Genomic DNA, 17110 nt, shown 5'->3' with positions numbered 1-17110 from the left:
TCTTCCTGTTGCTGGAACAGCCATTTTGACAGCTAGATAAGCACGTATAGATGTGAGCAGTTGTGGAGCTGCTCTGATTAACAATATCTGAACTAGCCTTCTTTCACCTAAGGAATCAGAGCTCTATGTTCCAAAGCTTTTCATAGTCCTGGAAAAATCTAAGTGCTAGTAACATTCCAAGTAAAAGATAAAGAACCCTGCCTCCAGGCAGAAATCCTCTATGTTAGGCTCTTCCCTCTACTACACATAAGACAATGGAATATGGTTATTGTATATAAAAAACAGCTATTCAGTATAAGACACGTATTTGGAATGGAGGAATAAGTATGTGTTGATAATCTGATCCTTACAAATTCAAAACAGAGCAGCCAAAGACTTAAAGAGGTGAGGGAAGCACCATGCAGAAAGAGATTATGCAGCTTGCTAGGAGAGTGACAGTCAGCGAGATTTTGATCATAGTTAAGTTGAATAAATCTGGAATAACTCTGTGACTGAACGAACCCTGCTATGTGTTCAAACTAAACTGTATTTTTAAAAATATTCTTTAAAAAAGGATCCTTATGTTTTTATGGGAAAAATATCACATAAATACTATTCTTCTGTGTTTATGCAGTGCATTTCATGCACAAATAGCAGTGCTTTTATATAACACAGAGCACTTGCCTATTTTCCTGCAGTTCCAGTGAAACTAAGGTACGGTGACAGCAGTAGGTTTGCTTTGTACTCAGAGATCCAATTAAAGCTTGTCTTCTGATCCATTTTTATCAAAAGGGCCAGTGCAAAGAAGCATACAGCTGAGAATCTGGATTTCCTCATTCTGCCACTGTGGTTCACTTCCTCAAAAAGGTCTTCAATGCAGAAGACATTCTGTGATCATATTTTGGCCACCTTAGTATGAGTGTGCTATGCTGGGGCTACTTGGTGAGAAGGGCCAAATGCAGAGAAGATAAAGAAAACAGAGAAGACAGGGAATCTGTATTATAGGCAGCAAGGGACATTCTGGAACACAAGTGTCATGGTGACCTGGGATAACACATGCTGTTTTTTTTCCAGAAATTTACCAAACATCCCTCAGTATCTGTGGAAGCCTCTTGCATACATTTGCCTCAGAAAGGCAGGAAACCTGTCAGTGCCATCGACTCAGTTACTGCATATTCCTGATCTGCTCCTAGCGCAGCTTCAGGGCTGGACAACTAAACTGAGCCCTGAGTGCCGTCAGCACATGGCGGGACAAACTGCTGTTGCAAACTGGCTGTTGCAAGGTTAAAACCACCAGCTGCTAAAAGGGTAAATGCTTTTACCACTATTGTGTCAAGAACGGTAAAACACAAATATTCTAGAGCTGCTTCATCACCAGAATGAAATTCTCATGAGAATAAAGGAACCTCAGACAGAGAAAACCTATTACACTGTTTCGGTGCAAGGTTATCTTCTAGGGATTCCCTAGTATTACTTTAAATAACCTTTGTGGCTGGAGGTCCTTACGGGATTATAGCACAGCATAAGAGAGCAAATGGATTTCTTTCCTATTAAAAATTCCTTTCCTTAATTTCTTCCCTCTACTTTTGTTTCCACTCTTCATGAATGTGTCACCTCAAAGTCTGATCTGAAGTCCATTGAAGTAAATAAATTTGGAACCTGGCCCAAACACCTACTCTGTGTGGTACAGCATAAAGGCAGTTTCCTCTTTCATCTTCTGTCTCATATTTCTACCATACCCCTTAGCATTTCTAGAGAGGGGACTACATCACAGTCAATAACTGCATCTGTTTCCATGGAAGGCTGAGTCCAAAAACTATCAAAGCTAGTAGAAATCTGTTGATTGACTACAGTAGACCGTGGATCAACCCTCAGTCCCTCTGCATTTAGTCTTTTCCCTCAGTCATGCACCACAATCCAACTTACTACAAATCTATGATTTAAAGAAACATAGATGACGTATGAAGGTCCCTTTGAAAAACAACAAAAACAGTGCAACGATGTTGTTTTTAAAGCAGTGGCTGAGGCTGACAATAAATTTGGATTGAAAAGTTGTGCACTATCCAAAAACTACAAACACAAGCTCTAAACAAAATCCATATGTGCCTCTCAGAGGTGCAGGTGTCAAAGATATTAAGCCACAAAATGCTTTACATTAAAATAACTTCAAGGCCCAGGTTAAGCTCTAAAAACTCCAAGGTAATTCAGAGTTAATCGCAACAGCTAGTCTTTAATATGATCAGACGGCAAAAAGTGTATGAAACTCGTTGCTTGAAGGAACTAGTAGCACCTTATCTAGACAGTATGAACTTTCATACAGATTCAAGGCAAAGATGTAGTTTCAGCTTAAAAGGCTGTTGGTTGTTTTTAGCTTTCTAGGGCTAAAGTCAAGCTCTTCACATTATTTTAATATATTTTCTGCAGCTTAATTTCCTGTGTTTTCTTTTATAGTGGCATAAAAAATTGCCCAGCAAAACTCTGAAGGAGTCATAAAACACTTTCTAGGTTGCTCCATTTTAGTTCCTGCACTAAAGCTGAACTATTATATGAATCTACCAATCACTCTCCCAGCCAAGGAAACAAATTGAGTGAAGCTTTGGTTTATTTTGAATCCTCTCTGAAGCATCTTTGAAACTCTTGGAAGTTATCCTGGAAAAATTCTGAGCCGCCCATTTTATCCTATCATGTCAATCCAAAGAATGGAAGTTCTAATTCTGTCACCCATGTGGGAAGATACAATTTTTTTCAGTGCATTTTGGATGCTGATTTACAGATAGATTGTTTGAATTTTATGGTCAAAAAAGCAGAATGGAAACAAGTGATAACCTTAATCTGGCTGTGATACCAAACATTCCTTATGAAGCTAGTAACAAAGGCAAATGACAAAACAGAGTTATCTAAGCGCACATCAATAGGAAAAAATTAGCATCTCCAAAGAATGCCTGTATCATTATATTTCCAAATCAAATTTACTTCCAAATAAACAATTTATTTGAACTATCTTACAGCTACTCACTGTTGGGACTATACAAAACCCAGAGCATCTCATTAATTTCTGTTGCTCTGTAACATTCTGTGAGTTTTTCACATTGCAGACATGAATATCCACCTTGTTTGTGTATGTGGAGTAACCATAAAAAAGCACAGCTCTGTAATTCTATGGTACCTCCACAGGAACGAAATGCGAACTGGAAAAATTTGAAATTTGCTTTTATCTATAGATAATAGTAAGTAGTTCCCCAGTGATTACTGTCAGCTTCTGTGTATGTTGGCATTCCAGTTCCGCAGTCTCCTGTACTGTAGAATCATAGAGTCTTTGGGTTGGAAGGGACCTTTTAAGGACATCTAGTCCAACCCCTTTGCAATGAGCAGGGATATCTAGACCATGACGTACCATGACTGCCAAGAGCTTGGCTCACAAGTTATTTTTAATTTCTTTTTCATTATCTGAAAAGTGCAGAGGTGGGCAGTGAAGACCTACTGGGCACACAGGCAGTGCCGCAGCATGGATTAAAGGTCTCAAGAGATTCAGATGCTGAGGTAAAGTAACAAGGGAAGGCAGAGGTGAACACTGAAGGGGAGCTGACTCTGCAGATTTTCTTCCATGGACTGAGGCTCCTGTCAGACATGTGGCAAAGTGGGCAGGATGCTGAGAATGTGGCCAGTTTTTCTAAAATCCGAGATGTGCCTATAGCTCCAAACTCATATTTCTGGACTGTTATTTAAATGTCAACTCTCTATTCTTTGGTGCCAGCAAGACAATCCTTGTAGGACCCATTACTAAAGTGGTTACGAACTTGTTACATACCATGCATCATTTACAGAATATATGGATTTTATTCTTTGGATGAACAGTTCAGACAAGCATGGATAATGGTTGCAAATGGTCAAGATTTTCAGGAGTCTTAGCTTTTTATATTATCTCCCAGACAATTCAGCTGCTTCCAGAAATGTGGATAATGTTGTATGAGCAAGAATAAAACCAGTAGGATGTTCAAGCTTTGCAGTTCATTCATTAATGTGGAGTATTCCTGAAGTTTCCCCACTTCTGTATTCCAAAATTAATTGTGCAGAAATCTCTTTCTGCATACTGAGTTTTCTTTTTCTTCATTTTTTTAGCACTATGTTTTGTATGGAGACACTTCCAGGGACTTTCAGTTGTACATGTAGTACACCGTGCTGTCACTGATAGATGAGACTTTGTAGGTGACATATAGGTCAGGTGTTTGAACTCCTCCAATGCTAATTGTTGATGGCTACAAAAGAGGTGTGTGAAGGGAACCCCAGCTATTATAATGTTGTACTTTCAATACCTAACTTTACTGATGCTTGTGCTGCCTTAGATTTTTTTCATCTGAACATTTCTGCCAAGATTTAACAATTCTCAATCAATTATTTACACAGAGATTGTCCTCCACTGTTCCTTAATCCCTGCTAGCCAGAGTGCCCTTCATGTGTCAAGCACAGTGTTCCCATCAGCTGTGTGTAGGGCACTAAGAATTCAGTATCAAAATCACTTACAAGCTGTTGTTATTTTCCACAAGTGGTGGATTTTATAAGATTTTTTAAGTTATCAAGTCTTTCATAAAATGACAACAGTTATTGCTCTGTTGTTTTCATCTCACAGACTGCATCTAGGCCTTTAGGAGGCACCTTTGTAAGATGCCTTTTTTAAATTATTGTCTCAAAATACGGCATGTAACAACTTTCAGTAGCTATAATATGTAGTAGTGTCAAATTCAAATTTCAGTAAGAATCATGAAAGAAGTAAATACTATCTGCATATGATTCTTCTTATGAGAATCTTCTTGTGGCCTTCTTCCTTAATCCTTTCACCATTATGTAACAGAAAGGAAATCACAAACTCAGAGATTGTTTATGCTGTGGCATGACCAATGGTCTCAAATATTTTTATGGAGTAAGATGGAAAGTGGGTGTTTTGACAGCACAGTTCATGAAGAAATTCTGCTGCCTGGGGACTTAGGCAATAGAGGGACAGATTAACATACAGAAAGGAAAAGGGTTTCTGTGTTTGCAACTTGTCAGGGTTGAGAACCTTGAAGATCTTTCATGGTAGGAAAGAGATCTGATCTTTTGGATAGTGGAGAGTTCTAAAGTTTCTCAAGTCATATGTGAAGTCAGGATCCATCTCCAAATCCTCATGAAATATTTAGGTGTTTGAACTATGCATATTGGTTCAGGCACAACTTTTAAAAGGGTGATATGCCCTTTGCCAGGTTACTCATAAAAATTCTTGATGTTGAGTATTGCTATAATAGCCTGTTTTCAGTCTGGAATTCAAGATATGAAGTGTTTCTGACTTCAATTTCAGATATGTAGCATCAGTCAACAGAGACACTTTTTATATCAGAGGTAACGACTGTTCTTTTACTAACAGCATCGAAAACAGTATCTGCTCAGTAAGAGACCATCTGAACATCTCTTCATACTACTGTATTTGTATGTTTTTTCTCTCTCTCTGACTCAAGCCATCTATTTAAGGCAATTGAAACTCCTTGTAACTTCAGTGAGCTCTGGGCCATGAGTTTCTCAGTGATATGAGAAGGGTAGGTGGTACCAATGAGAATTGTATAGAGAATGGAAGAGTTGGGCACAATATACCTTCCTCCATCCCAGAAGTGTTTGTGAAATAGATTGGGTTTTTCTGAATGGAAGGGTGAGAAGACTAGAACTGGGAGCTCTGGTGTGTGAGCTGGGTAGAACCCAAAACCTCTTCACCTCTTTCCATAGTGAAAAATCATTCCACCAGAGCATTCCAACTGCCCAACGAACAATTTGATTGTAATTCAGTGCAAGATGCATTGTATTATACAGATGTTTCTGTGTTTACATGTACAATGTATATCAGGTCAACAGGTGGTGTATGTACTTAGCACCTTGCAAGGCTGAGCCTTTAAGAATATCTACGCTACAGAGTGCAGTGTGTTACCTGGACTAGCTCAGTTACTGGAAGGAATTGAGAGAAGGTAGCGCTGACCTCATTGCAGGTGCATTTTTCCTGCTTCTTAAGCAAATTTTCCAGTGCAGTGACTTCTGTACTATCCTAACTAGGCTACTTCCAGGATCTAAAATCGCTAGTTGAAAGATACAGGTATTACTAAGTCACACTGCAGTCCACCATGCAGACATAGCTTCATTTATTTTTAGGTGATGTTCTCAGACCACTGTGGTGAGATGCCTGATCTGGTCCATCTTTGTATTTAGTCCAGCTATGTATACAGGTACCATCTGGCATTTTGTTATTTCAATATCTAAAGAACAATGAAAAGTACATCAGAACAGTGGTTTGAATTTGATACAGAAAAATCATAGTACCAAAGGAGTTTAAACTTAAATGTGTTATTAATCATGAATGTTCTTGGAAGCCAGTGTGTTTAGTTCGGGCAGCAAGCTTAAAAAATACTGGAGCCAGATGGGCTGATTCATACATCAGTGTGCAGCCTTATCTGCTGAGAAATCAAACCAGCAAGTGGAATACCAAAAACCCCTTCTAAATCCTGCAATTGTGCATTTTTGCTTCTGGTGTAAGGTACTCTCCTCTCTCTTAGACTTACATATTCCAGAGTGTACTCAAAAATTTTAGATCTTTAACTAGACTTTAAATGTTTTGATTCACAATTGTTCCATGCAGAAATGATACAATCTACAATAAATATTCCGTTTATAAAGGCACTGTCCGTAGTAGTGCCATAAAAGACAGCTGCAGCTAAATGCTTGAAGAACTTGTACATAAAGTTTATTTTCATGACAGGAGGCAGGAGGTCTGAAGTCCACTCTAGCTCAAGAGCTGATCCAGCTCTAAGAATGATGGTGAACTCTCTCCCTGACTCTATATAAATTACCCCTCCTCTGATGATGCCTGGAGCATCCTGAGGTGGAAGAAAGGAGTTCAAGCTCAGGAGCATGTGATGTCCTTTTGGGTCTCGCTAATGTGTAAAAAGAGTCCAGATGAATGTGAACCTAGTATTGTTGGTTACATATGTGTGATGATAAGAATCCAATTCAGATAGTAAGATACTTTTCAGAGCTGCAAAACGGAGGAATGTCTACCTCTAAGACACAAGATCTGGATTTTGCCAATGCTAGAAAGGATAGTTTTTAAAAAAAAAAAAAAGTTAGCAGTGACTCTGTGATAGAAGCTGGTAGGACTGAACCATTGGTGAAAAGTAGAAGATGCTTCATAACATATGTCTGACAACTACTTAAGATTCATGGTGGCTGGTGCCAGGGATACAGGATACAAACACTGCATCTCTTTGTGTCAGCAAGTCCAGTGTCACTATGGATGCAGGAGACATTAATTCCAAGGGAGAGCAGTGCCAGCTTTTCTCAAAGGAATCCCTTCAACAGCTCTTCCATTTAGGTAGTTATGAAGTTCAGTTTCCAATGAAAGTTTCTGCCTCCTGGCATTACCTCTCCTTCATTAAATAAGGAGGCAGTTATTTGTGCAGTTACACTCTATAAGGCCTGCAGAAAGGCAGGAGGAAGAGCCCAAAGTCCCTGTGACTAACACTACTCATTTCTGAAATGCAGCTTGAGAAACTGAGGGGGAACATGCATGACAGAATATAATGAGCATTTATGAGAGTAATTAGAATGGATGGCTAATGGCCAGAGCTCTAGCATGTTCCATTAAAAAATAACCAGGGAAACCAGGGAAGTGAATTTCCTGCATATCATGGGATACTGCACAAAAGACATTGTATGCCAGACACATAGGAATGGAAAGCTGGCATAAGACGTGCAAGAATGCTTGAGATTCCTATTCAGATCAGTCACGAACATAACCACTGATGTTAGCGCACCAAAGAGGATATGCATAATCACTGCAGAAAGCAGAATGCAAATAGCCCCTGAAATCATAGGAGATTCCGAGTCCTCTTTTGCCTAACATTCGTGCAGATCTGTCTGAACTACAGATTCAATTAGGGAAAAAATAAACCTTAGTGGGACTCTCATTTTCAGAGAGATGATGCCCAGCTAGCAATTTAATGGTCCAGAACATGTAGCAGATGATAGACTATAGATAGATTCTAGGAGCAGTTAAGAGAAGATAGTGGATCACAATTCAGAAAGGCTCATTCTGATAATTTTCTGGATTTATCAGTTTAAACACCAGTACAAAATTCTAGCTGAAGACTGTGAATAGCAAGAACTTAATTTGATGAGAAGGATTTGGGAGTTTACAGGGGCCCTTACTCTTCCTTACTAGGTCATTGTAGAATGTTTTAATATCTTAATAGGTATCAAAGCGTTTACAGCCTCATGAACAGAAAAAAGCCAAACAGTTCACTGCCAAAGACCACTTGAAGCAAAACCAGTAAATCTAGAAGCATTTATGTTTCTATACTAAATACTGTATGGTAATATTAAACAAAAAAAGAAAATAACAAGTTCCTGACCCCAAATGCCAATTACCTGCTGAGAGTGGGACGTCTGTGATTTAACTTAAGCTGTCAAAAAAGTAAGCATCTAGAGTAAGCTAATTGCCTGTGCTCCCTCAATAGTCAGTGGAGAGAGACAGGCATCTCCAGGGAAAAGTTCTTCTCAATCTGGGTAACAGGATGAATCACTCTCTGGGGACAGCATGTTTCCAACAGCTGTAAAGGGTATCTAGATGATTCCCTTGCCAACTGCAGCTTAGATAAGCTGGAAGAATAGACCAGATTTTTGGCACATCGTCACACCAGTCCTTCTTTTGATCTGAAAACAGAAAAGGGGTTCCTGTTCCCAGCATCTTACCACTTAATCTAACAGTACTAGTTCGTCAAATAAAGCCTACTACCTTACAAACTTTCTTTCCTGTGTATTAGACCATGATGGATGAAACTCTCCCATCAACCAGATGCCAAAGTGTTAGATCTGAAGTTGAATGGGATGAATCTCATACCAGGACACAAGAAGAGTGGCATCATGGCATCAGATGAGTTATGCGCTTGAAATGCTTCTTTCTCATCACTGACTAAAAAAGGATTCTAGATACCTTGATCAGATGAATCCTACCAAAAATTCATGGGTGGGTGCCATTTATTCTCCAGTAAGTGCAATGAACACACTCCAATCCCAGCTGAACAGCAAACTGCTTGTGCGCTCGTGTCCCTCCACCATTGCGTACTGCCTCCTGCTCACAGGTTTTGGTCGGGGAACAGCTGTTTTCCTCAGACAATGAAACTCTCTGGAGAAGGTCAAATAAAACCCCTTTCTATGATGCTGCATGAATACTCTTTTATAAGTGAAAATGAGGGGTGCCACTAAGACAGACATTTAGGGAAAAGCTCCAGTCAAATCTACCAGCCATTAGGCCATGTCGGGAATGTTGTAACAGCCTTGTGAAAGATCCTGCTTAGTCTCTTTCATACAGTGGCTCTTAATAATGAGCATATAATAAATGTACAGTCTGGAGGAATTTACTGTACAGTATCTAATTGGATTTATATAGTCATAAACTTCTACAGCACTGCTTCTATGATTTACTACAGTCTCTACTAATTATGAAGCTATGCCTGGATTTGAGATGTAGAAGGCAAATGTTACCAGACTGGTTGTACAGTGATCCTATACAAATGCACATTTGCCACAGCACTTTTGAATTGCTTATTAACCATTGCAAATAACCATGTATTTTAGCCTGCTCTTATGAAAAGCACCAAAAGCAGAAACCTAGGAAGTTTGTGGGATGGGGTTTTATTGTGATGGAGTTTAGAGATAAGGGAAGAAGTGGGGAGCAGATAGTCCATGGACCCCATCAATGAAACTTCTGCTACCTTCTGCCTGGATTGTAGGGGACTGGACTTGGTAGCTTACCTGATCCCTTCCCAAATCTATACTTCTGATTTCCTAAAATGAAACTACCATAGGATATACTGTAACTTACTGTAGGATAAGCCTCTCATGACCTAAACGGATATAGAAGGATGTTAACTTCACAGAAGTTTTCCAGCATAGACATTTAATTTTGTTGTTACTCAGCATATTAACTAACTATTTCAGAAAGGACTGTATGTCATTAAGAGGAATTACCTGGGCATCGTGGGCAGCACAGCTGTGGTACATGCACAGGGGAAGGACAGTGTAGACTTGGGCATCTTATTCTGCTGCACAGTACATTTCCATTCTGCAGGTGGAACATAAGACAATGCTTTAATGAAATGGGCTGTCTTACAAATTTCTGTGTTCTCTATTCTGCATCCAGATTTTGTTTTTTAAATGCCTTTTTACAACATTCTGATTTCACTCACACCAGGGTAAGCCCAGACTACTTTTACTGCCTCTAAATTTATGCTCGAGATCAGAATGTAGCAGAAATCCATACAAACCTTAAAATCAGAGAAGGTGCCTAAAAATGGATTGCAACAATCTTTGTGTTTTTCTTTTGAGCAAATTGTGCTTAGGAACTGCATTTCCAAAACTAAGACACAGATAATGAATGGTAGGTCTCTCAGATATCCCCTACTGAGGGTTAGTTCAAGACCGCAAGAGACAATAGCGTCTGTAATTGTTCCTGAAAACTGTGGAGACTCTTTTGTTTTCATTTTATGGGTTCCCCAGTAGACAAAAAACACCAGTTGGTAAGTAGCCATTTTTCTAAGAAATACAAGCAAGTCTTGGGAATAGTGTTCATTATTCATGTCATTAACATAATATTCTATTTGACCACATCTAAGTTTGATTTATAATTAAAACACAGGGAATTTTCATTCTCCAATGTCTGTAACCAGAAAAAACTATCCATTTCAAATTCCCATTTCCCATCTATAATTCATCCTCCTAATTTAGCCCTGAGTTGCTCATGTTTATAGCAAGAAAGATCTTTCAGCATGAACACTGATACTATGCTATGACTGTAGTTTGAAGTGGTGTCAGGAATAAATCCACTTCATTTTCATATGCCTGCTGGAGCACTGAAATGTTTCCAGTGGAGGTGCAGACCTCCTTAGATAGCATATGTATAGGCTTTTCTAGCAATGTCTTTCAAAATAATCCGTTGACTCCTAAATATCTGCAGACCACAGGCTGGAATCATACTTTTAGATCATTACTACCCACCAACTACATTTGTGCATCTGCTTTGGAAAGAGACACTAAAAATTGTATCACCATCTGTTTCCAATGATGATTGAAAGTAAATATACTGATTTTATAGAGGAGGAGCAAATTTTAGGCTGTAGACTCTTTGTGGAATAAGGAGTATCACTGGTCTGCACAGCTCCTTGCCCAGCAGATCATTATCTGAGAGCCTGTAAAGCACTACTGTAGAAGAAAGGCTGGCACTGCCTGCTGGCCTGGCTCCATATTGCTTACTTGACCTGTTCCATGGCCTCACTCCCTTTTTAATTATTAGTCCTGTGAAATCTCCCAAGGTGAATGTTTACTTTCTGTGCATGATCAACTGTGATAAAAATTCTGCAGGCCTACTTCACTCCTCAGCGCTGCCTGCAGTACTCCACTGTTTGCAGCAGGACAGAACTATTTTAACTGATCTTACACTTAGATTCACAGTGACATATGGGAGACCAAGCCCTACTGACTAGGGCAGGACTTAAGCTCCTGTAGGCCTCTCTGAGTCAGGGCCACGGTTAGCATTTCTGCATTAGATACTCAAAGAGTAACAAAGCATCTCTCTTCCCAAGCTGTGTTATCAAGTGCTAAGTGTGGAGAGGATTCATTTTAGCCCCTGGAGTCTGCAGATCTGACGATGAACACAAGCAAAAAGCTACTGTATTTTAAAGAGTAATATAATGATCTGACAAATTGTGAATGCTCCGATTACCCGACAGTAACAGTCAACAGTCTCCACTGAGGGGGGGAGGAGGGGTTGTAAAAGAAAGGGGGAACAGGGTGAGAACACTGAATTATGTTTAGTTTTACTCTGGTTTAAGTATGCAAATTATAACTTGTAAAAATACAGTATTACATACACACAAAACCAGGAGGGCTTTTTTTTTAATTCCAGGCTAAATAATTTGGCCTGTGTTTAGTTAATTTGTCTCACCTTTTTCTTAAATGTTAGAAGTGTGTGTGTTGGGAGGGGATGGACGGACAGACTGTTGTTTAGAGATGGAGCAGAGATCTCGGTCTGTTGCCTGGCTGATATGACTTGTTTTGTGCAGAGATCATATGATCATGATGTTTGAGGCCAGCAAAGAAATTCTGGTCACACTGGTGATGAAGACCCCTGGGGATTTTTTTTGTTTTTTCTGCAGTGTAGGGAGTAGGTTGCTGCTTCAGACTCTGTACGTATCCTTTGCCTAACTGATTTACTGCCAGGGAATCAGAGGTGGGTTACCCTTAGGTGTCTCCTATTTGCTGTCTGTGGCAGACTTACGTTTCATTTTTTATGCTGTAATATTTGGTTTAAGGTCTGTACTTGTGCTATGTCATGGCGTGTTTTCTAATGCTTTATCTAGCCTTAATTGTGTTAAAATTATAGCAAGTTTCTTAATGATCTGGAGCTTTTACTGTAGGTCAGTGTTCTGAGGGGATTTCTTTTGGCCAGGATGAAGCTCAAATGAATGGCTGGATGCTGCAATTGTTATTTGAAGTCTTCCTTCCAGGCAACAAGAGTCACATCCCAGAGATCCCTCAGCATCCTCACTGTTGAAATAACCCCAAGTTACATTTTGCACCCTCACGGTACAACACAGGTAAAACAGAAAAAACAAGAAAGTAGAGTCTAGAACCACTTTTGAGCTGCATGTACTGATAACTACCACAAGCAGTCTCCTTCTTTACTAACTTTGTTCCCCTGAACTGTCACTCTGCTCTTCCATGCACATATACAAAGGAAAGAAATAAAATACACTGTGTTTGTTGGAGCCTCACAGTGTGTGGGTATGCCTGGATCACAGCAGTGCTGTTCTCTAGAGGAGCATTACATGCACCTTTCCATCCCTCCAGACTGTTTAACAATCTTCATAAAAATCATTGAGCAATGATTTGTATCCAGATCTCTAGGTTTTCCAGTGAATTTCATCCCCACCCAACACAGCCTTCCAGCAATTTAATGAGTGTTTTACCACACATGGACTCTGAAGGAGTTTTCAACTTTGCATATAGATCAGCAAACGTGAGTGGAAACTCCTTTTTGCTATAATCAGGGACTTTTCTTCCTGCGACACTGTTTTTTCTCTTACAGATGCATTCTGCTGCACAAATCTGAGATAAAGCCAAGCTTGTGGGACTACTGGTTGTGCATCTCTGCACTAAATTGTAGTAGCAGATCCCTCAGAGCAAATGCTGCACAGGGGCCCAGGATTTTTACACTTGCAGGGGGGAAAATAGCCAAGAAAACTTTATTATGCATTAAATACATCAGACAAAGCTCAGCATCTGGAGTGCCTAATGAGTTAATGATTAAGATCCCTTATTGTTTAGTAATTTTAAAGTACTCCAAGGGACATATTCTGCGCTCATTTTCTCCCCCCCACCCCGAGCTGTATATGACATACTTAGAGTAACTATGACTGCTGTGTCTTCGAATCGGGCATCAACTGATAGTGGCCAAAGACCTGTCCTTTCACATCCTACGCAATTCTCTCTGCTCCCCATACCCTGTTCTCATTTTTCATCATCTCATCCTTCTTTCACAGATTTTTACAAACGGTGATATCCAAGCCTCTTCCTTCAGCACTTCAGGGCAGCAGATGCTTTGACTGTGGAAATGCCTCTGAAGATGTGGGCACTGTACATAGATCAAAACACTACCAAATGCAGGTTCAGCACAATCCTCCATACTGATGGAACTGCAAGGATTGTATTTAGGTAGTGGGGTCTAACTATTCAAGATGTAATGCTCAGCAGTGACAAAGTTTCTGGCTAGTTAAGGAGCTGTTTTTTCTACCCCATGCAAATATTTTTTGCTAGTATTGGCCTTCTCTGTTAATGTTTTCCCTTCACTAGGATCACCTGTCTCTGTTTCCTGCAGCATGATCAGGACTCACTAGTGAAAACAGGTTTGGGCTTTGTTAAATTGTAGATACAAATTAAAGGATTCTAGTCAATTAAGCACATAGAAGAAATTGTAGAATCAATAACTCAGCAGTCCTACCTCTGAGCAAAGACAATTAACGCAGTAAACCAGGCCATAGGGTTCTAGATAAGGATGCCATCTTTCTCCTACACGATACTTCTTATCTTGAAACACACAGTATGTATCTGAATCTGTAAAACAGTGAAGAATTGAAAGAGCTATGAATGAATGTTCCCATTCTGTGCTTACGAAACGTTTCTAGGCGTGCAGTGTTTTCTGTAAACCATTTCTATTTTCCCTGGAGAATCACACAACGGAAATGCCCTTAATTTCATATGCTGTTGTTTCTAACCTCCCAAACCAAAATAAATGACATGGCCTCCCATCTTTCCAAAATTGCAGCTCTTGAAATAGCTGATAAAACGGCTTTTGTACAGGGTGAGTTTACCCTTTCACCTGCAAAAACACAGGCTAAGATCCCGTTTCGGTAACAAAATTAAAGTGCTTGATTGCTCAGACAGGTTTATAGGAAGCAAAACCTTTTCACTGCAAAACCAAAGCAATGGGCTCAACTCGGGAAAATTCCAGGTGTATAGCAGAAAGATTTTGAACAAGGGAACTGCAGAAGGAAGATAAATGTACTGTATTTACACTGCATATTCAGTATCTCCATATTTCAACAACGTAATAAAAAAAGTTTATCCTAGTAGTTCAGAAAAATTTGTGCTGACTTACATATGCATCAGCATTCAAAATATTTTAAGATCTTCCTGTTCATTAAGCACTTCCAATCTTGCAGGTGCAGTTTTGCAGATATCCATCTACCTATCAGACATTACTGCCCTGTCACATTATGGTTTCACGCTGAAAACTCAAAGCTCTTCAATAAAAGGGTGTTTGTCATGTGTTTCTGTGAGAGAAGTCCTTCCTGTTATCTTAACGATGCCCAAATTCATCTTAATTCATCACCCTCAGTATAGATGATACTTCAGAGTATCAAACAAAATACCTGTCTTCCAAGTGATAATCCAAGCAAGGGGCATTCTTCACATTTACTGGGCTAAAAGAAGGTAGCAAGAAGTAGGGATTATTAGTAGCAACTGTGAAGTGATCTGCTTTCACTTCACACAAAAGCATGACAAATGAAATACAGGATCTGAAAAAGCAGGTGGCTGGAGTTTGATTATTTCTCACACTGTGCTTTCTTTGAACAGGGATACCCGCACATTGTTTTCGTGTAAGTTCGGTGGAGAAGGCAGTCTTTTTGGAACTCATTCTTTTTTGCCCTTTTTTTTTAATTTGCCTCCGTAGAAGCAGAAGTTGCTGATACTGAGGCTGAAACTTTTAACTACTTCTCAAGGGCAAACAATGTCTTTTGTAAGAAGGCGGCCAAAACACAGCCTGTGCAGGTGGCGGTAGCATTCCAGAGAGATAGTAAGAAGGCTGTAGCAGTCAATAACTCATAGACTTATATGGGTAATTATTCCTCCTTGCCATGCTTTCTGAAATGTGTTAACATCTCCCACAGATGACAGACTTTGTAGAAATATTCCCTTCGTTTGTATTCTTTTCAATTCTTCTCATCAAGTTTTTGACAGTGCTTAGACTCTTAATTTTCTCAAAGGATGTATCTAATCCAGTTCACATGAGGTGGTTTTTGGAACACAACAGAACAGTCTTGGACACACTTTACGCTAGCTGAAAACTTCAGCACAATAGTCTTACACATGGGACAAAATCCAGACAATCCATCATATGTTTACAGAGGTCACTAAAATGGAATTACGTGCTGTCTTGATTCAGGATATTTGAAATAAAACAGATTCTAAAATTGAGGTGTTACGCTCTTCATGATGCAATGAAACCTGTACAGCTTCAGGAAAATGTGCCCCAAACATGGGCGTGACCTGATTTTACTAAATGTAGGATTAGAAGGAGGAAGAATATTAGAAGGTTTTGAACTCAGTTTCACAGTTTAGGACATTCTTGTTTGAAGATATTTTCTGAACCACATATGCCAAATAGAAGGGAAATGTCAAATTTGGGCGAACGTGACAGCTTTCTTTGAAGTCTACTTACGTTTTACTTGTTGTAGTTTACCTCCATCTATGAAAAGGAGACAGAGCACACCAAAAAAGATAAAATGAAAATCCTCCAATATCCACTTTTTTCTCATCTTTATCGACAAAAGGAAAAGAAAGAGCCTCCAAAGTAGAGAATGTTGAGCTGTTGGGAAGAAAAGATTAAATTAATTAAACTAAAATCCTGTAAGATACTTAAATTCTCTGACACGTTTTCATCCAGCACACAGAAATCCTAAACACCCAGAACAAAAAAATCTGCCTATATCATGGATCTTCATTTCATGGAAACAGCTTTGGCTTCAGATAAATTCATTTTTTGAGAAGGGGCCACATTCCCATTCATGCAAGCTGAAAACTGGATATTACTTCTAATAAAGTCCTTACTTTATTCCAAACTAGAGAAATCTGGCAAGTAAGCAATGTAAATTCTTAAAGTCCTCTTTCGCAAGAAACTAGTTTGGGAGATTTTCTTGTAGAGCAGCTCTTTTGGATGCAACTTGGGACATACAGGTGTCAGTTGTAATACGTTTGCTTTATCGTAAACTTTATCTTGGGTATGCCTGGCGCATTGGCCCTGCACTATGGAAATCCATGCTTAGGGTGAAACCCTGGCCGTGCTGTAGCTGAGTTTTCCTCACTGCATCTAACAGGCTTCCACCACTATTCAGTTCACCCCTCCTCCCCTCTCCCAACAACTATTGTTCTGGGATTGTGTATAATTAATTTTTCCACAGTTAACCCTTCATTGTCTTGATATCAGAAAGTAGAATGGGGGAATTACATGTCATCTTCATTCTTGTAAATCTTTAATGTCAAAAACTTGCATATGGGGCAAAGCTTAATGTATTCTTCTCTATGTGGTGCAGAGAGGGCATCGTACTTGCTGCATGTGCTGTTCTGTTTATCTTTTTCTGGCTTTTAAAAGGTGAATTACTTTATAATGAAAAAAACAAGTGAAAAAATAACTAACTGAAGTAGAATTTATTTATTTTTGATAGCCACCCTAAGATTCTAAATTGAGAAATTTGTTGATGTTTTACTGTTCTGTTTTACTTCA

The 17110-nt window shown here is 39.3% G+C and overlaps 1 protein-coding gene across 1 annotated transcript in view; it reads right to left on the bottom strand.

The window, feature by feature from the left end:
• The window catches only part of CHRDL1 (chordin like 1), a gene marked incomplete at its 5' end in the record, with an annotated part of 40491 nt that extends 24346 nt beyond the window's left edge, over window positions 1-16145 (bottom strand). The window contains 3 exons of the mRNA XM_082003971.1: window positions 10021-10114; window positions 14048-14160; window positions 16049-16145. Coding sequence (XP_081860097.1) covers window positions 10021-10114; window positions 14048-14160; window positions 16049-16145 — 304 coding nt within the window. The remainder of the gene's footprint in view (window positions 1-10020; window positions 10115-14047; window positions 14161-16048) is intronic.
• Between the last annotated feature and the right edge of the window lie 965 nt (window positions 16146-17110).

This window comes from Phaethon aethereus, assembly GCF_964289735.1.
Source record: "Phaethon aethereus genome assembly, chromosome: 10".
Classification (NCBI taxonomy): Eukaryota; Metazoa; Chordata; class Aves; order Phaethontiformes; family Phaethontidae; genus Phaethon; species Phaethon aethereus.
Note: the sequence above shows the minus strand (reverse complement) of the source record. Positions and strands in the feature narration are given on the sequence as shown.